Source organism: Sebastes umbrosus, chromosome 8 (assembly GCF_015220745.1).
Source record: "Sebastes umbrosus isolate fSebUmb1 chromosome 8, fSebUmb1.pri, whole genome shotgun sequence".
NCBI lineage: Eukaryota > Metazoa > Chordata > Actinopteri > Perciformes > Sebastidae > Sebastes > Sebastes umbrosus.
In genome coordinates this window covers 32,008,328-32,029,590 of record NC_051276.1, presented here as the reverse complement: position 1 = coordinate 32,029,590, position 21,263 = coordinate 32,008,328, and the positions used below count along the sequence as shown (strand labels likewise).

The following is a 21,263-nucleotide window of genomic DNA, read 5'->3' as shown; positions in this document are numbered from 1 at the left end:
TTAATCGCTAACCCACTTATCTAAAAAAATCCCATTTAAAACACTTTTTTTTTTTTTTTAAATGGACTAAACGTGCTGCCTCCCGTCTTCTCTAAATGTATATGCTCAAGTGCTTGCATTGCAAAAAGGAAATCAGGGGCTCTGTTAAGTGCAGAGAGAAGTGAGGACAATATGAGTTCACTCTACATTTCACCATGTTTACTGAGGCAAGCCCTTCAGTTCCTTGTCAGTTTGTCCAGGCGTGTACCAGAAGGAACTTTTGAGGAAGTACAAAGTACACCGAGCTGAGTGTGTAGTATTAATATGCTCGCCTCAGGGTACTAGGAGAGTCTTGACCTGCTCAGCCTTATCACTGAAGGGTGGACTTTCATTTCTGAGAATGGCGCGGTCAGGCTCTCAGGCCTTTTGATTTTTACTGATGTGAGTTTATCCGAGACCACATGTCGTGTTGGTCAGGCTTTGTCTGTTTGGGGACACCTGGAAGCTGCTTGACATCCTCCTAGATACAACTTTTCATAGATGTTCACATTATGTGCATCAATTTTGTCATATGGATTTTCTATGTTGTAATTTCGTTATGTTGTTACTCTGTACACACGACATCTATTGAGACTTGACCACACCTTGCTCAATAAGAGGCGGAGCTGGATACAGGAAGTCGGCTCCGGTCTCTGGCTCGCTTGAGCGAAGCGGAGTGGAGTTTCGTAGCATTTATTCACCAACAAATAAACTGTACACACACTGCTATACCTACGTTAGCAGCTATAACGCCATCAACCACCTGACACTCACCGCCAACACACACACGGTCTGTTGGAAACTCGCTAAAGTTACGCAGACTACCTGTGCGGCGGCGAGCCTCCGGCAATGCTAGAGCTGCTAACGTAGCACAAATACACACACTGTTTGTTGGCCACTCGCTAAAGTTACGCCGGGCAGACAAACAGTGGCTGCATGTCAGCGACACTACAAGCAGCATCGTAGCTGCTGAGTTAACGCTCCCGGACAGGTGAACTGGAGACTCCTGTCAACGAATATCTGTTGTGCTCCTGCAGCTGATACGAGAAACAAATATTGTCGGTTAAAGGTTAATAATTGGTTAACGAGGGTCGGTTATCGGTTAAGAACATTTTTCAAAATGAGCATCCCTAATCGCGATCAACTATTTTAAATCGACTGACAGCCCTAATTATGTCAAATAAAATCTGAGGAAAGTCTGTAAAGTCTGAAATTGTGATCGACATTTTTCACTATTTTCTGACATTGTATTGACCAAACGATTAATTGATGAATCAAAAAAATAACTGGAAAATCAACTGATGATAAAAAAAAATAATCATTGCTTGCAGTCCAAGCTGACGGCTACATACAGGTATGTCATTAAATGTAGACAGAGTGCCAGATTTTCTTGTAATTTATCCCCTGTGCTTATCTCAATAAAGATGCTCTGGTGACAATAAGAGCTGCAGGCTCTTGTATGCAACAGTGAAGAGAATCTGCTCTGAGCTGCCTTTCCTGTTTCCTCTGCTTCTGTATTGTTTTCTGAGCATGCTCAGTGGCCAGGAAGGAGCGCAGAGAGAGGAGGGGAGGACGGTACAGGGGGGGGGCTCTGTTTCCATGGAGACGGGAATACAAGGCTTTACACTGCAGCCGCTGTGTTATGCAATAGGGCTGTTACCATGACGATGTTCAAGGGGTTGGGTTGAAGGAAGAAGGGGAAAAGCTCACAATGCTTAAGGGCGACGCGTACCGAGAAAGTGCAGATATGAACGTCCATGCACAAACAAAACAGACCGAGACCAACGATCTGCAAAGGCTTTAAAGGCAACGCGAGCTGAAGCGTCAGACGACACTCACAGGCTGACGGTGCATTGTGCTATTTACAGTACAGATCTACATTTACTAGTGTGACACCAAGTCAAGTGAATATTCAATGAGCTACAATGACTACAATTACATGCAAAATAATATCCACTACTATTCCGAATTGAATACGGGTCATGTAAACAGCCTATTCTGTTTGGATATTCTGAATTAGACCTTATTCCGAAAGGAGGATTTTCTGATTTACGGGCAAACATGCTGCGTCTGGGAGGTGGCGCTCCTGTTGCGCTTAAATTTATTCTGTAAACTGATGTACTGTTTTTAATTTCTTATTCTAGATTGACTGTATTCTTAATTTTAGTGTCCATGTTACATTTTTGTTTCCGCACAGAAATCAATGAAGTTTAATCTTTTTCTGAGAACTGATATCATCATTTTCTGTCTCTGAGAGGTTTCAGTAGTAAAGCCTCAGGCTCCACCGACTATCGCCCACAAGAGTTCACACAATATTGCCTTCTTAGCTGTGTGTAGAAACAAAATAAATTGTAGTATGGGGGTCTTTAGCCAAGTAAAATCACAATTTGAGGACACAAAAAAATTTATTCTGTTCTGCATATTTATTGTAATGATTTATCCATGAACTATAAGAGATTTGACTGCATCTTCTTTTTTTCTTATCAAAATGCACTTCCTCTTTCTGTGTACTAACCACAAGTTTTAAGCAAGGTGACTGTGAGGTGTTGAAGTTTCCAAGAACTTTTCACCATCTGATAAGCTAGCTCTATGATGGAAAGGAAACCTGGTATGTTTCCCTGCCTTCTGCAAAATGCATGCTTTGATAGGCTCCAGCATCATCCTGTTAAATACAATGGATAATTCAAGAAAATACTGGCACACGTACATACAAATAAGAATGCAAATGCTGCCTTTATGAGGGAAACTTGTTTTGTGTTTTCTTTTTCTGCCATAAGAAGAAAAATACACAAATCCTGGAATAATGAACATTACTTTTTTACTACATATAACACTGTCAAGTTTTATAAGTGACCACCAGCAGATCTCATTATAGCAAAGCAAAAATATTCAACACATGCCTCTAATCATCTTCTCAGACTGTGAGGAAACTTGTGAGGAAGTGACTTTGAGGAAGCCACTTTTCCCTCCTTGCACTGTGCACACAATAACCACTGAGCATTGATATCAATCTATATAGATCCTCCTCACTGTGGTATGTGTAGTACTTCATCACAGGCTTTACATTAAGGTCTCCTGCAGTGTTTTATAGTCAAGGTGGGCCACCTCCCCTAAAAACAAACACCACCCCTTCTAACATCGTTAAATGTTTTATATACCTTTTATGAAATAAAACATTAACCACATGAGACAAAGAGCTTGGCGCTATTTCACAGAGCAAATGCCAGATATTTCCCTGAGGAGTTTCAAGTGATGTTTTAACATTTTGTTTGTCTTGTGCTACATACTACTGTTCCACTGATCTACAGACAGAAATAACGTGGCAAGAAATGCAGCAATGTGCTGGGAAGAAGATTTTCTTACAAATATGTATGTGGAAGTTACACCTCAAGGATTCACCCAGTGCATGTTGGTGACTACAGACCCAGACACACCAAGCTGACATCAAAGAACCTAATAGCGCCGATGAAGCCCGACTGTTGCGTCGCATTTGTTTTGGCCGACAAGTTGCATTTGAACACACCGCAAACAGTACAGCCGACAGCCAAGTAGCACGTACGTTCTGTGCCTACGTGAGATGAAATAACTCTCCACACCAGTAAAAGCGGTAGTCTGTATTCGCCATTCAAAAAGGGAAACAGGAAGACTGAGGACTGCGGATATACAAGCCGTTATATGTACATGAAACAAAGCGGCGTTTGCCGACCATTGTCACACCACTCTCAGTAACTACTTAGCTTCATTCCAGATGGCCATGCCAGATGAGATGAAGATGAAAAATGAGAAGAGCCTTCTGTATGTGTGCCCTCTTGACTTTACTCTTTGGCTTGCTTTCCCTTTCTCTTCTCGTGCTCTGATTCGTTTAAGTTGAACAGCCAATCAGAGTGATTTCTCTCACCGACTGGCTCCGCCGCAGATTCAACATGCGGAATCAGCCGAAAAACCTCCAACACGAGCAGACTAGTGCCGACGGTGCGGGACGCACCGCAAAAACTAAGCAAACAGACGCTCATCAATGGCCGACTGTTGGCTTGGGGTGTCAGGGCCTTAACACTGAATGTCAAAAGAAACTTTGTTTACAAGAAAACTCCACAGGGCACCTTTAATATACTATGTAATATAATATAATATAATACACAAACAAAAATTCATCATGACACAAGATGCATCAGGATTCAGGTTGCTTACCGCCTTGGCTAAACAATTTTCTGGAGTAAACCCTGCCACAATATTTATGTTACTAATACTAATACATTTACTACAAGAATAATAGTAGTGCTAGTTACTAGCAAAACTACTTTTACTTTTTGGAATAGTTAGATATTAACCATATTTAAGGCACTTACAGACACGTAGTTATGTAACTACAAAACATTTGGTGATAATAAAATCTAGCGTGTCATCAGATTAAATATATGTAGTTCATTTACCTCAAAACTCCAAAGTAAACTTGGCTACACACCCAGCTGAATTACATTACAGACAAACACTGTAAATACTGTACTGTCTAATCTGAAGTACAGCAGCTCTCCTACAGAAAGAGCTGTATAAACTTCCAGCTGTTGCCGACCAAACACTCGGACCTTTCTATCTCTGTTTGAGCTCGTTATCTGCCAGGTCAGTAGATTCAACCACCAGTCGAGTCTCTACGTTCAACCACATTCAGATGCTGTTATTTTGCATACATACAAAAATTCAGCCAATTTAATGAAGCACCCTTTTGTATCCCTGAATGAGGAAAACCAATTAATACAAGAGCTAATAGGACAGCATTTCAGTAGTATTGTGCAAATAACAATTCACAATTTTACTAAAGCAAGAATTAATTTGACTACAGAAAGAATTTGTCGCCTCCACCTACATTCAGCTTCCTTCTTCAAACATCACAACCAAAAATTCAAGTTTTATTCATAGTGTATACTGTACAGTTGAAACAATAAGTTGGTCAACAGAAAATTAATCAACAGTTATTCTGATAATCATTTAAGTCATTTTTTTAAGGAAAAATGCCAAACATTGACTTGTTCCAGCTTCTCAATTGTGAGAATTTGCTACTTTTCTTTGTCGTGTGTATGGCTGCTATTAACCATTATTTTCATTGTTGATTATTTCCTTGATTAATAGTTTTGTTTTTTTAGTCTAAAAATGGTGAAAAACGTTGTGTTTAGCAGTGTTTCCCAAAGCCCAAGATGACGTCCTCAAATGTCTTGTTTAGTCCGCAACTCAAAGGTATTCAGTTAACTGTCATAGAGGAGTAAAGAAACCAGAAAATATCCGCATTTAAGAAGGTGGAATCAGAATTTTGACTTTTTTTTCTTAAAAATTACTCAAACCGATTAATCCATTATCAATATAATTGGCAATTAATTTAATAGTTGACAACCAATGGATAAATCGATTAATCGTTGCAGCTCTCGTCTAATGTGATAGTTACCTGAATATCTTCTGGTTTTAGACAAGACAAGACATTTGAAGACGTCATCTTGGGTTTTAGGAAATTTTAAATAGGCATTTTATAGACCAGTCAATTAATATAGAAATTAATCTGGAGTAAATTGATTAATCATTTGTTGCAACACTACATGAGTTGCTTAAAAATTGCAAATATTCTCTGATTCTAGCTGCTTTTCTGTTGTTTTTTTAATATTAGTTTAAATTAAGTATTTTTGTTTTTCACAATTTTGACATTTAAGAGATTAATCCATTAATAAGGAAATAATGAATCGACAGATCAATCAATAACAAAAAAACGTTTTAGTTTGCAGCCTTAATACCCTCAAAGATCCAAAGAAGATTGCTACAGCTACTCATCTATATGCACTTTCTCTACCACCCTGCAGGAGAATCAACCACATCTCTTTGCCGATTCTCCATTAACAACCTGTTTAATAAACCACACTAGTGATTTGTAAGTTATGCTGGTAATTTGGAATATTAGCTAAATGGGCGGTAAGAATCATGATACAAAATGCAAAACTACTTGCGTTGCATGCAAATATGTGGCTTGTCTCGTCTGAGCTTCAACATTGCACAACTGTTGAGAAAGTAAATTCAACATGTTGTTTTGTGCCTACAGTAGCACGACTTCCCTTAAAAGATGAGTCAAAATTAGATGTTGTGTGTGCGGATTTCAATGGAACTTCATAAAATAGAAACTAAGAGATCACATCAATGCTGTCTGACCACTTCTGCAAATTTAACTTTGCATAGAGTCACGTCATTGGTTCTTTTTTCCCTCACAGGCCACAACACAGTCACCTCTCATACTGTTACTCAAACAAAGCAAGTTCGTGCTCATTTGAATCAGTCGATTTCCTGAGAAGTATGTGGATGCAACAGCAGTGCAGTAATAAAATGCATCTGCCAGACCCTGATGATGAACATCGACATCAAGTTCAATGCAACAAGCCGCAGTGTGCGTGAACGTTTCACGCGTTTGTTGAACCAGAAGTCATCGTGCTCGTCTTGGCAGGCGTAATCACCCAAATTACACAAATTACATCTCCTTCTGAATTGCACAACAGGATCTCAGAGTGTCAAGGCTCTCATTCTCTCCCGCCCTCTCCCATTGGCTGTGGAGTGGTGGTACTGATGTCAGAGGCAGAGGGGTTGCCATGGAGACGGGCGCCACGGTGGCATTTCAAGGAGGACGGGCTCATGGCAGAATGAAGCAGAGCATCAGCAACGGGTGAGAATCAGGTGGGTCAGAGAGTTGAGATCAAGACTAGAAAAGATTTTTAAGATATTTAATATAAATATGATTGAAATGTGTTAACTATATATGAAATGTGGCGGACAATACCAATATTTATTTTGATAAATGGCACACTGTATTACTCGATGACTAGTTGTATCTTAAAACAATCAAATCCAAATAAAATGTCCTGGTGAGCTTTGTCTGGACTCTAAATGCACTTATTACCAGACTACATGTAAACTTATTGCATATCAGGGGTGTAAATCACAAGTTTCATCACGATACGATATTATATCAATTCTTTGGACAATGATACGATATTTGCTGATATGGTTTGTGGACTCGAGTTCGGCATTTTAGCCGTCGCCATCTTGGATTTTTGCAACCAGAAGTGACACGAGAGGGTGGAGCTAAGTACAACCGAACGCTAAATAAGACATTTTTAGGCGACCAAAATATTAAAATGAACTTCCATGAACTGAAAACACACTGTGAAAGAGTTAAAGTTCTAAGACGAAAACACGGATAACTCCCAGACCGGACAGTGCCGTGGTAGCAATTGTCAATCACAAGGTAGTCCCGCCCTAAAGCATCCCCTGCTTTATGGTCTATTTAACTCTAAATGGGACCATAATTTACTAAATGAAAATCATGCTGTATTGAAGAAGACTTGAAACTAGCAATTGAGACCATAAACTCATGTTTACAATGTTTACTGAGGTAATAAATCAAGTGAGAAGTAGACTCATTTTCTCATAGACTTCTATACAATCAGACTTCTTTTTGCAACCAGAGGAGTCGCCCCCTGCTGGTTGTTTGAAAGAATGCAAGTGTAAGGCACTTCCCTATTGGCTTCACTTCTTAGACCCTGGAGTTGCCCACTGGGATGCACTGATCCCATGCGTTGGATCATATCTGCAACGTTACAGACCTTAAAAGGCAGATCAGGTATCGGCTATTACAGTTTCTTTGTCAATTTAATTGTAAATTTCAATATTTCCTTTATCGGTCACATTCACTCCACGCAACGCGGTATGCACATTTTAAATTTGGGGGAAAAGAGAGCAAGATCGATAAGGTAGGGTGAGATATCAGAATTGATTGTAGGGATGCACTGATCGAGCTTTCTCTGTCCCAATACCAACAGATGCTATGACATCCCATTGTTTTGTTTCTTCCAATTTGCCACGTACATGACCAACTGCCACCACTTACTGTAGATATCAAACTTTTTATCAACAGGAACCACTCCAGCAGCATCCATTCCCCCATGATCTAACTGCTCATGTGGGCGTGTTAAAGAGGCAGAGCTCTGAATATCATCACAGAGGGTGATACAGTATCTTGCGATTGTGTAAGCCCGACAGCGTACACTAACTGAAGCTTGTGTTAAGAGGCTACGTGCAGCCCTCAGCCGCTGGAAAGCCCTGACATGCAACAGCCTCGCAGTCAACAAGAGGCTATTGAAAACAAAAATAGGCCTACTCTGAAAATGACACAGACATGCCTCACAGTCGACCGCCCTCTTACCATACAGTCAAACACAACCAGATTTCGTAACACAGCATATCCTGACACAAACTCAAAGCTTTGTAGAATAACATACTGATTACCAGACCTTGTTTGTACAACTTGTATTAACTGAAGACTCACAGACTGATTTTAATCCTCTATCCCATCTTGTTTTATTAAGATTTGCTAAGGATGTAAGAAAATATTGATACACGAGTGTCGCGATATTATGTTGTGCGATACTGTATTAATTCTCCAAGCCACTGTATCAATGTTTAATTAACCTCTTTCTGAAGTTGTTGCAGGCTCAGTTTTAAAGCTAGAGTGAAGATACTGGCATCATATGAAACTAAAAAAACCTAGGGAATCCCTTGGTCACCATGTCATATTAGCTTGTCGGGAAGGAGGCTAAAAAATGCTCCAAAGTTACGCTAAATTTTGGCAATTTACACCGGGGTCCCTTGACCACTGACCTCAAGATATGTGAAGAAAAATTTCCACATGTCACAGTTTTTGCATGCAGTATAAATGTGTTATTTTTGCCTATTTTAAAATGGTTTATTTCTGGTGTGTTCTTTATACTATGACAGTTTTCTTAAAATTAAATAATAATAAAAAATAAAAAACGCAATATAACACCTTGCTTATAGTATCGGAATATATTGAATTGTTACCCCTGTATTATGATATGTATCGTATCGCCAAATTCTTGCCAATACACAGCCCTAAGATTTAAAAGAAATCAGTACAACATGTTAAAACTACAACTCTGATTAAATTCTAATAGGGTACCCACAGCTAAGAACACTAACAAAATATTTGTTTTATCTTGTTTAAAATGCTCAAATTATACTTTCTAGTACACTAGTCAATACCTATCTTGCTTGGAGTATGGCCGCTTCAGCTTCTCAGAAACACTTAACGGTCCAGTGTGTAGGATCTGGCATTATCTAGCGATGAGGTGAGGAGACCAACAACCAACTGAAGCCTCTTCCGTGTGCCAAGCATGTTGGAGAGCTACGGTGGTCGATGCAAAAACGCAAATGACCCTCTTTCAAGCCCTTTGGAGCAGAGCCAGTGTGTAGAGTGTGTGTGTGTGTGTGTGTGTGTGTGTGTGTACGTGGGAAGTGAGTGGTGAAGCAAGAGAGAGTGAGCGGCGGCAATAGGAGCGAGTAACGTCATTGACTCCGGCCCAAGCAGGAAAAGTTAACAGAGTTTTGTTTGTCCATTCTGGGCTACTGTAGAAACATGGCTGACTCGATGAAGACGACCCGCTCCCTATGTAGATCTAAACGGCTCATTCTAAGCTAACGAAAACATGCTTCTTATTATCAGGTGATTATACACTAAAGAAAACATACTTATTAATATCATATTCCATTTCTGCCAATAGATCCCCTAATTGTTACAAACTGGTCCTTTAAAAAGTGATTGCTGTTAGATCACATTTAGAAAGAAGAGAAAACAGTTTTAAAACATATCAGAGCCATGACATATATTACCATCATCATGTAGCTCTTGTATCAGACATGAGACACCGATGAAAGGTTGTCTATCCCAGGTCTCTACTGTACGGGTCAGACATTTCCATAAGAGCCACATCTTTCCATTAATAAAACCCGTGAGCAGCTATAAGTCCTCAGCCACCAAGTTTGCATCTTCGACACAACGTTTTACTCGCTGTCCTTGCTTGGTGTTTTTTTTTAGGATCACACATTGAAAACAATAAAAGCAGCAAACAGCAGGACATGGAGACAGCGAACAAAGCTGTTGACATGGCAACCGTAAACGGCATCTCAGCTTTAGAAAGTTGTGGAGGTTTTTTTGTATTATTTTTCAAGGCTACTTTTTCACATGTCTAGGTGTAAAACTTTAATATAAAGTGTCTTTTACATATAAGCATAATGCATACACTTTATCTAGCTTTAGTTTTATTGTTGGAATGTATTTAGCTAAAATACTCTGTATGGCTTTGTCAAAACTGTCTCCTAACAGGAAGATGGATCAACCAATCAGCCTGTTTGTGATCGACAGGACTGCAGGACACATTGTTGATATGTGGGAGGTGTGCCTGTCTGCACCTCATCTGAAACCTACAGTAATACAAATGTAGTTATACAATAACCTCTCTGTATAGATCTGTAGAGATGTTTTATAAACACATCCCTGCAGAAGCATGATTACCAAAGCTCTTGTTAACTATACATTTACATTTTTATATCATGTTTAAGCTGTATGTATGAATTTGCAATCTTTTCAAATCTTCTTCAAAACCTCCATGTGTGAAATGTGCTTAGGTATACAATGTATATAATAAAATTAGGGATGTCAAAGTTCACACGAGGTTGTAGCGAGCTCAGTTTTACAGCTAGAGTGACGATTCTGGCATCATATGAGACTAGAAAACCTAAACTGGAGGAGGCTAAATAACGCTCTAAACTTATGCTAAATTTTGGCAAGGAAAAACTGGGATGTCCATTTTCAAAGGGGTCCCTGCAGCTGTTGTTCCCTGTTGGGCTTGAGTTTGCCATGTTATGATTTGACCATATTTTTTATGCTAAATGCAGTACCTGTGAGTGTTTCTAAATTGCAAATTAATCGCACATTTTTTACCTGTTCAGAATGTACTTTAAAGGGAGATTTGTCTAGTATTTAATACTCTTATCAACATAGGAGTGGACAAATATGCTTGCTTCCCTCACAGGTACTGCATTTAGCATAAAAAATATGCTCAAATCATAACATGGCAAACTGCAGCCCAACAGGCAACAACAGCTGTCAGTGTGTCAGTGTGCTGACTTGACTATGACTTGCCCCAAACTGCATGTGATTATCATAAAGTGGGCATGTCTGTAAAGGGGAGACTCGTGGGTACCCATAGACCCCATTTTCGTTCACACATCTGGAGGTCAGAGGTCAAGGGACCCCTTTGAAAATGGCCATGGCAGATTTTTCTCGCCAAAATGTAGCGTAAGTTTGGAGCATTATTTAACCTTCTTCGTGACAAGCTAGTATGACATGGTTGGTACCAATGGATTCCTTAGATTTTCTAGTTTCATATGATGCCACTCTAGCTTTAAAACTGAGCCAGCTACAACCTAAAAATCACAAGTTGCATTAAAGAAATTAGTGGTGTTGAAACGACTTTGCCAGCCCTAAAAATATATACAGCCATTTGCATAAAGCAAGCATTTTTTTGTCCATATTGATAAGAATATTAAATGCTTAACAAATCTCGCTTTAAGGTACATTCCATCTTTTCTGACTTTTCTTTCTAATACTTGTTGAATGCAGGCCAGGGGGGGAGCCGTTTACAAGATGCTAACACCAGTATATAGTGGTGCACTGCCACCACAAAAGCCAGATAAAGCACAACTTCCTGATTCAAAAATAGTTCAGATGCAAACCAAAGGATGTCTACGAAAGTACACGCTGCACCAATTTCTCTGGCTGCTGCACATCAAAGCAACATGACCAACTGACTCAAAACTACAGGTATCAAAGAAGAGCGCAGCAAGACAGCAAGAGCACTGAGGCCGAGGCTGACACATCACCCACTCCAACGCCAAAAATATAGAATCAACACCAAAGTAAAGAACTGGGCTTTTACATGAACATGAGTGAAGAATACTGAACTGTTCATACAGCTCTTGCTGTGGGTATAAAAAGGTGTTGATACAGTAATTTCAGGGCTACAAGAGGAATTGAAATCATTGCGAAGATGGGGAAAATGCTCTCAAAAAGCACCTAAAACAATCTGAATTTCTCCTGGAGAAACTCAGAAAACCAGTCACAATGCTGTCTCGAATTACATAGTCAAACCCAAGTGTATGTTGTTGCATATTTAGTCTCACACTTACAAGCGAGAAAGGCTTGTAAAAGAAACAAAAAGGTCACATTTAATGGATGCAATGTTCTTGTAACTTGTTAGTTTGCCATATTAGAGATTTTGGCATCATTGGGAGTTAAAACAAATACAGTTCCTGTTCTTGTAATCTTAGTAAAGCATGATGTTCCTGTCTGTGCTTGTTGCTCTGATTTATGATAATAATATGAGATATCTGAATACGACTGTCTCCTCTATACTTTTGGAAGATAAGCAAGACTTGTAATTTAATGCACATTTATTAGCTGAAGGTTTTTGATGACCTGAAAGGTGCTGTCCAAACTTGCCCAAATGAATCAAACAAATGCATTAAAACTGAGTGGTAAATTCCAATTTCACCCATCAAATCATCAGTGATCATGTGTTTTCCTCCAAACAGCATCACCTAACCATCATTTGGTCAACAGACAGATGAGAAGATCAACATCAAAAAGATATCTGATCTTATGCATTTCACAATACTGGAATTACTTGTAATAACCAGAAGAAGAAAGGCCAGCATGGGCGAACAGATAATGAAAAGAGCTCTGCTGACAGAAACTGAAACTAAACTATGAGAAAGTTAAAGGAATAAAACGTCACAGTTTGACTGACAGATGATCTCTTAGAGGCTAAGTGCAGACACACCACAGCTATGAAAACCCCACAAGTCACTACTTGTAAAATGAATTGTTGGCTAAGAGGACGACGTGCCAAGTTTTACTTATGACAAAAGCAGGTCTGCTGTCTTTGTGTGAGCTGAGTTTTGGGTAGGGCATTGCAGACACTGAAAATATCTTGACCTCATTTGGCTCACATTAGGATGTCTACTACAAACTTTAACAGTTTATTCTGGATTTGTCCCCTAAGATCAAGCTTTACGGGAGGTCCGTCTGTATTTTTTTCCCCCAAGAATGGTTTAGATTCAAGTAACTGTGACCAAACTTCCTCTATGACTAGTAGGGCTGTGTATTGGCAAGAATTTAGCGATATGATGCGTATCATAATACAGGGGTAATGATTCAATATATTGCGATTAGGGATATCAATAATTAACCTTTAACTGACATTAAGCATTTTAACCGATTAACGCTATCGCTTAAAACGGTTAAAAGAAATGTTAATAATTAATTCAAAAGCTGAGCGGCTCGTCTCTTTAAGGAGAAAAGCTGGTCCACCTTAACAGCCCACCTTAAGAGACGGAGCCGGAGTTGCAGGATACAGGAACTTGGCTCCGGTCTCTCCATGTATGTATTAAAAGAACAGCTCCAGCTCGCTTGAGCGTAGGAGTTGTAGTTTCGTAGCATTTATTCACCGACAAATAAACTGTACACACACTGCTACACCTACGTTGACAGCTATAACGCCACCAACAACCTCACATTCACCGCCAACACACACACGGTCTGTTGGAAACTCGCTAAAGTTACGCAGACTATGTGTGCGGCGGCGAGCACAAAGCCTTTCGGCAATGCTAGAGCTGCTAACGTAGCACAAATACACACACTGTTTGTTGGTCACTCGCTAAAGTTACGCCGGGCAGACACACAGCTGACAACCTGCTAAACCAAACTAAATGTGCGGTGGAGACCTTTACTGGAAAAGTGGCTGCATGTCCGCGACACTACACGCAGCATCGTAGCTGCTAAGTTAACGCCCCCGGACGGGTGAACTGATCAACGAATATCTGTTGTGCTCCTGCAGCTGGTACACCGCTGCATGCGAGGCACAAATCTTGTCGGTTAACAGTTAATAATCGGTTAACGAGAGTCGATTATAGGTTAAGAACATTTTTCAAAAGGAGCATCCCTAATTGCGATACTGTAAGCAAGGTGATATATTGTGATTTTTAAAATCTAATTTTAGGAAAACACACCAGAAATACACCATTTTAGAATAGGCAAAAATAACACATTTATACTGCATGCAAAAAAACTGATTATCATAAAGTGGGCATGTCTGTAAAGGGAAGACCCGTGGGTACCCATAGAACCCATTTCCATTCACATATCTTGAGGTCAGAGGTCAAGGGACCCCTTTGAAAAAAAAGTTTTTCCTCGCCAATATTAAGCGTAACTTTGGAGCGTTACTTAGTCTCCTTAGCGACAAGCTAGCATGACATGACACAGCTTTAAAACAGAGGCCGCTACATCTTCCAAAAGATCGAACAGCGGCCGGGCTCGCCAGCACGCCATCGGATCAATATGTCCTCGCTCACAATCACTCTACAGACTTCAACGCTTATTCTAAAGTGTCTCTTTAAATGCTATGGCAAACTCACATTCTTTACAACTCAACATCCTTCCAACACTGGGGCTTTAATAGTGAACTGTAGGGTTGGGCGACATTTAAAATGGTTTTGGTGACATATGTTGTCATCTTGCCCGGGCCTAGTGAACTGTATTGCATAATTTCTGCTTGCCTTGATCTAACCAGTGATCTGTTGATAGGGGGAATCATACCAGTAACAAGCGTGCATGTGTGCTTTTGGTGGGTTTTTTGCAGAAAGAAAGATGCTCAACAACCTGCTGTGCCTCTACACTGTGGGCAGTGCTATGTGTCAAGTCAGTGTTCTCAGAAAACCCTCTCACCACAGAGGAGAGAAAAAAAGAACTGCTGTTGTTTGACACAAGGATAATATATTATGTAATAAAGTACAGTATGCTCCTTTAAGGTCAACTACAGTACCACAATCTAAAGAAACGACAAGATTTAGTGTTTCTGAAAGAGGAGAGAAGGATCTGACTTCATACAATCTGGAGTTAATTATCAGAATGAATACTACAAATGCACAAAGTTACGATAACAATCATGCAGTAGAATGGGGTAAAATCTATATACTACATATAAAACTGTGCATGAATTTAGTTTTGATGTGTTTATCCTGCACTACATCTCTGTAAGCATATCGTTCAGGTAGGAAATACTGCTTCCACTGTGGGTCTCGCCTATAAATTCCTTCACAATAAGAAACCAGCCATCAGCATCAGCTACTGAAACAAATGCACAAGGAAAAAACACTGTACAGCTACCATGAGTGAGAACACACGGACATTTTATGATGATATTGTGAAGGAAATATAAATAAATTCTGCACTGACTACAACTGAAAACCTATATGTATTCAATGAAGTATTAAAAGGGCTAGTCTGGGAGAGCGAAACCACCACAAATTGAATTAAAATCACTGTAAATTTACACATAAGGTGCAGCTACCATGGGTGCGAACATTTTATGATGAAATAGTGAAGTAAAAATAAAATATAAAATTAAATTAGAATAAATTCTGTATTGATTTCAACTGAAAACCTGTATATTCAATGGTGAAGTATTAAAAGGGGGCTAGTTTGGGTCAGAGAAACCACCACAAAGTCAATTAAAATCACTGTAAATGTACACATAATGTACAGCTACCATGTGTGAGAACATTGTAGGATGATAGTGAAGCAAAAATAAAGATGTAGTAGTATCATATTGGTAGAAATTCTGCATTGATTTCAACTGAAAACCTATATATTTAATGCTGAAGTATTAAAAGGGCTAGTTTGGGAGAGAGAAACCACCAAAAAGTCAATTCAGATCACTGTAAATGTACACATAATGTACTGGTGCCATTGGTGAGAACATTTTATGATGAAATAGTTAAGTAAAAATAAGATACAGTAGTATCAGATAGTATAAATTTTGCATTGATTACAACTGAAAACTTATATATTTAATTGTGATGTATTAAAGGGTCTAGTTTGGGAGAGAGAAACCACCACAAATTGAATTAAAATCACAAATTTTACACATAATATACAGCTACCTGAACATTTAATGCTGAAAAAGTGAAGTAAAAATAAGATATAGTATCAAATTAGTATAAATTCTGTATTGATTTCAACTGAAAACCTATATATTCAATGATGAAGTATTAAAAGGGCTAGTCTGGGAGAGAGAAACCACCAAAAAGTCAATTAAAATCACTGTTTAAGTTAAACCCAGTGTACAAATACCATGACTGAGAACATGTGGACATTTTATGATGATATAGTGAAAGAAAAATAAATAAATTCTACATTGACTACAACTGCAAACCTGTATATTCAATGATGAAGTATTAAAAGTGAATTAAAATCACTGTGAATTTAAATATAATGTACAGTTACCATTGGTGAGAACATTTTATGATGAAATAGTGAAGTAAAAAATAAGATATAAAATCAAATTAGTATAAATTCTGTATTGATTTCAACTAAAAACCTGTATATTCATTGGTGAAGTATTAAAAGGGCTAGTTTGGGAGATAGAAACCCACCACAAAGTGAATTAAAATCACTGTGAATTCAACGTGGAGGACTGAACACACCCTGTTGTGGTGATATTATTGACAAAACACCACATTTAATGAGCTGCATGCTGCGTTTAAGAGCAGAGGATGCAAAATATGTAACAACATGACATTATTAGTAGTAGTTGTACCTAAATAAAAATAGATTTCCATGTTAACTACATTGGTCATTATTACAAACCCACTAAAGTCATGTAATTCAGCCGTGACTTCATGTTTTCTCTTCGCTCCCACACTGTTGCTTGCTGCTGAAACATGACAGGATCAGCTCGTTAAGTTTCTAACAGTACAGACAGCAGTTAGTTAACGTTAAGTCGGTGTAAACTCAGTGAATCATGTCCAGAAACAGCTCGGTATGTCGGTGTAAACTCACCACACCATCCCGTAGGCTCCCTCCCCGATGTAGGAGAGGTTGCTGTACCGAGGCCCGACGTCGAAGGCCTGTCCGCGGACCAGCTCCGTACCGGACCCGGGGCTGGGGCCGCAGCCAGCAGGGGAACACACCGCAGCTGCTGTCGCCATTATTGAGCTCTGGCTGGTTCTTTCTTTACAAGGCTATCATAAAATAAAAAACAGCAACTGAAGAGTATAAAACAGATGTCTGTTGTTCTGTAGTCGGTTGTCTCGGTGTAGCGGAGGCCTTGCGGAGTGTTTCTAGTGGAGCTGTTGTTGGTTCAGAGCAGAGCGACCTCACCGCTGCTGAGCTGTCTGTCTGTCTGTCTGTCTGTCGCAGGCTGCTGCTGCTGGAGGAGCTGAGAGGAGAGGAGAGGAGAGGAGAGGCTGGTTGGTGCTGCAGGAAATAACGGAGGCGGTCATGTGATCCGCTGGTTGCTGTTTTTTTTTTTTCTTTCCCTTTTTTTTTATGGGGATGACCAGTGTTGCCTTCAGGTATTGCTTCTCTTTATAAATGCATGCTTCCTGTTGAAGGAAAAATTTGCAAAAAAAGTCTTGAGAAATATCTGACAAATGTAAAAAAAGTTTAAAAAAAAAAATGGTCCGGATAAAAGTCAGAAAACATTTCCGACCAATGTCTGAAAAAAAAAAATAGTCTGACAAATGTGTGAAAAAAGGTAAAAAAAAAAAAATGTCCGGAAAATACCCGAAAAAAGTCAGAAAAAAAGTAAAAAGAAATGTCAGAAAAAAAGGTAAAAAAAAAAAATTGTCCGGAAAATACCTGAAAAAAGTCAGAAAAAAAATACAAAAAAAATGTCCGGAAAAAGTCAGAAAATAATTCTGACAACTGTCTGAAAAAAAATGTCTGAAAAATTTTCAAAATATTTGCAAAAAAAGTCTGAAAAATGCCTGACAAATGTCAAGAAAAGTAAAAAAAAAAAAAAAATGGCTCTTAAAAGTCAGAAAAAATTTCCGACAAATGTATGAAAAAACAAAAGTCTGAAAAATGTCAGAAAAAAAGCTTAAAAAAAAAATGTCCGGAAAATACCCGAAAAAAGTCAGAAAAAAGTAAAAAAAAAAAATCAGAAAAAATTTACAACAAATGTCTGAAAAATGTAAAAAAAAAAAAAAAATGTCCGGAAAAAGTCAGAAAAAAATTCCGACAAATGTCTGAAAAATGTAAAAAAAAAAAAAATGTCCGGTAAAAGTCCGAAAACATTTCCGACAAATGCCTGAAAAAACAAAAGTCTGAAAAATGTCAGAAAAAAGCTAAAAAAAAAAAATACCAGAAAAAAGTCAGAAAAAAGTAAAAAAAAAAAATGTCTGGAAAAAGTCAGAAAAAAATTCCAACAAATGTCTGAAAAATATAAAAAAACAAAAAAAAAAGTAAAAAAAAAAAAATTTCGGAAAAAGTCAGAAAAAATTTCTGACAAATGTCTGAAAAAACAAAAGTTTGAAAAATGTCAGAAAAAAGCTAAAAAAAAAAAAATGTCCGGAAAATACCTGCCATAAAAGTCAGAAAAAAAAATACAAAAAAAATTTCCAGAAAAAGTCAGAAAATATTGTCTGTAAAAAATGTAAAAATGTCTGTAAAATGTCAGAATAAAGCGAAAAAAAAAGAAAAATGTCCGGAAAACACCTGAAAAAAGTCAGAAAAAAAGTAAAAAAAAAAATGTCTGGAAAAAGTCAGAAATAATGTCCGACAAATGTCAGAAGAAAAGCTAAAAAAAAAAAAAAATTCCGGAATATGCCCCCTTTAAAAAGTCAGAAAAAAAGTAAAAAAAAAAAAATGTCCGGAAAAAGTCAGAAAAAAGTAAAAAAAAAAATCAGAAAAAATTTACAACAAATGTCTGAAAAATGTAAAAAAAAAAAAAATGTTCGGAAAAAGTCAGAAAAAAATTCCGACAAATGTCTGAAAAATGTAAAAAAAAAAAAAATGTCCGGTAAAAGTCCGAAAACATTTCCGACAAATGCCTGAAAAAACAAAAGTCTGAAAAATGTCAGAAAAAAGCTAAAAAAAAAAAAAAAAATACCAGAAAAAAGTCAGAAAAAAGTAAAAAAAAAAAAATGTCTGGAAAAAGTCAGAAAAAATTTCCAACAAATGTCTGAAAAATGTAAAAAAAAGTAAAAAAAAAAAAAATTTCCGGAAAAAGTCAGAAAAAATGTCTGACAAATGTCTGAAAAAAAAAATCTGAAAAATGTCTGACAAATGTCAAAAAAAGTAAAAAAAAGAAAATGTCCGGAAAAAGTCAGAAAAAATGTCCGACAAATGTCTGAAAAAAAAAGTCTGACAAATGTCCAAAAAAAGTATAGTATAAAAAAGATCTGCTTTTTTCCCTTTTTTTTCCTTTTTTTTTCTTCCCTTTTTTCTTTATGGGAATGACCAGTGTTGCCTTCAGGTACTGCTTCTCTTTATAGATGCATGCTTCCACCCAGCATCACAAACACAAACAGAAAGGTAGATCCAGTTGTGGAAGAAGTATTCATGTGTATTTCCTGTACAGTATCAACATTTTATATTTCATGTGCAATAATGTCGTCTACTACTATATTTTTACCACTATGAAAAATGTTCGAAAAAAAGTCAGAAAATGACCGAAAAAAGCCAAAGAAATGTAAAAAAAAAGTAAAAAAAAAAAAAAAAATATCCGGAAAATATCCGAAAAAAAGTTAATAAAAAAGAATAAATCTGAAAAAAGTAAAAAAAAAAAAAAAAAAAAAAAAAAAGAAAAGAAAAGTAAGAAAAAATGCCAACAAATGTAAAAAAAAAAGTAAAAAAAAAAAAAAAAAAGATTTAAGAAAAATATCCGGAAGATATCCGAAAAAAAGTTAATAAAGGAAAATCTGAAAAAAGGAAAAAAAAAAAAAAAGTAAGAAAAAAATACCAACAAATGTCTGAAAAAAAAATGTCTCCAAAAATAGTATAGTATAAAAAAGTAAAAGAATAGTATCTCGAAAAAGTCACAAAAAAGTCATAATATAATATGTCAAAAAATGTCATAGTATAGTATGTCATAAATGTCATAGTATAGTACCTTTAAAAAAGTCATAGTATAATATGTCGAAAAAAGTCATTAAAAAGTCACATTATAGCATGTCAATAAAGTTTTTATTTAAAGTCATGTTATATTATAGTATGTCAAAATAAAGTCATAAAAAATCATAGTAAACTTTGTCGGATAAACTATAACTAAGTAAGTCAAAAAAATCAGTGTATAGTATGTCGAAAAAAGTCATAATGTAACAAAAAAAATCATAGTATAGTTTGTTGAAATTTTTTTTTTACTCTTTGCACATTATCGTTTAACTTGTAAGACTGAGATAGTTTACTGTAGCAAAAAGTGGCGATGCTGTTCATGACCACAGGGTGGCAGGATGGCCTCAGTGCCAGGTCACACTACAGCACAAGAAGTGTGGAGGTCTTTAGGTCAGAACCTCAAGACAGAGGTTGTCAAAACCCTAAAAACCCTACTTTAGTGAAAAACAAGAAACAAGACGATTGCTGAAAGACAGTTGTGGAGGATTAACAGCTGCTCAGAGACGGCAGGCTCCAGATCTGCTCTGATTGGTTGTTTTCCTTCAGTATGGTCACATAGGTCACCTCATCCATACCTGTATATAGTCAGAGCAGGCTCAGGTCCAGGGAATGGCTCGTGTGCCACAGGCCCGTCCACACCTGGTTCTTGGCTTAATTATTTTTTTAATTGCTGTTCATCTTGCAGATGCCGTTAGGAGCAACGGCGGAAGCAGAGGAACATGATTTTTTTAAGGTTACCTGTCTCATGCACTACTGTCAGGATACAGTGACCGTTTTATGAAAATAACTTTTAGCCAGTGCTGCTTTAATATCATCAAAATTATTGTACAGTCCAAAGGAAATGAGCGAAACAACTAAGGCATGTTGAATTTATTTCTCCTGCACCCACAAGTGAAAAATGCAAACAAATACAGGAAAATGATTATTACAACACGAACGCAGCATCCTGTGTTCCCAAACCTGTGTGTAAAACAGACACTCAGAAGTACAGACGCAGTGCAAAGGACAAGTTCTTCTAAAAGCAAAGCCTGAAAACATTTCCTCTAATCGATCTGGAACAAGGTTATTGTTTTATGTTTTCACTGGAGGCCTGCATACCTTCTAACACTGCTACTTCATAACAACAGGCTGTTTTGCAGATGACATAGCCTAAAGACTATATATGCTTGACTTCATGAGCTACACTAAGAGACAAATGTGTCAGATTTGATGGACAAAAATATTGTTTCTATGCCTTTTAACAGAGCCTCCTGGCAGCTACAGAGACAATATTAATATAGAGAAGCAGAGGGGAGGACGCACAGGGAGGAGTGTCCAGTCAGACATGCACAACATGCAGCTGTTGTGTGCATGCAGGACAACTATGTTCACCATATCAGCAATACGGAAAACTATTTATTCAAATGCT

The 21,263-nt window shown here is 37.6% G+C and overlaps 1 protein-coding gene across 2 annotated transcripts in view; it reads right to left on the bottom strand.

Moving 5' to 3' along the window:
• Positions 1 to 17,275, bottom strand: part of mapk1 (mitogen-activated protein kinase 1) — a 35,031-nt gene extending 17,756 nt beyond the window's left edge. The window contains exon 1 of one of the 2 annotated variants that reach the window (XM_037778827.1): positions 16,799 to 17,275. In XM_037778827.1, the coding sequence (XP_037634755.1) occupies positions 16,799 to 16,947 (149 nt within the window). In that variant the 5' untranslated portion in view covers positions 16,948 to 17,275. The remainder of the gene's footprint in view (positions 1 to 16,798) is intronic. The other variant, XM_037778825.1, reaches the window with a different exon arrangement.
• Between the last annotated feature and the right edge of the window lie 3,988 nt (positions 17,276 to 21,263).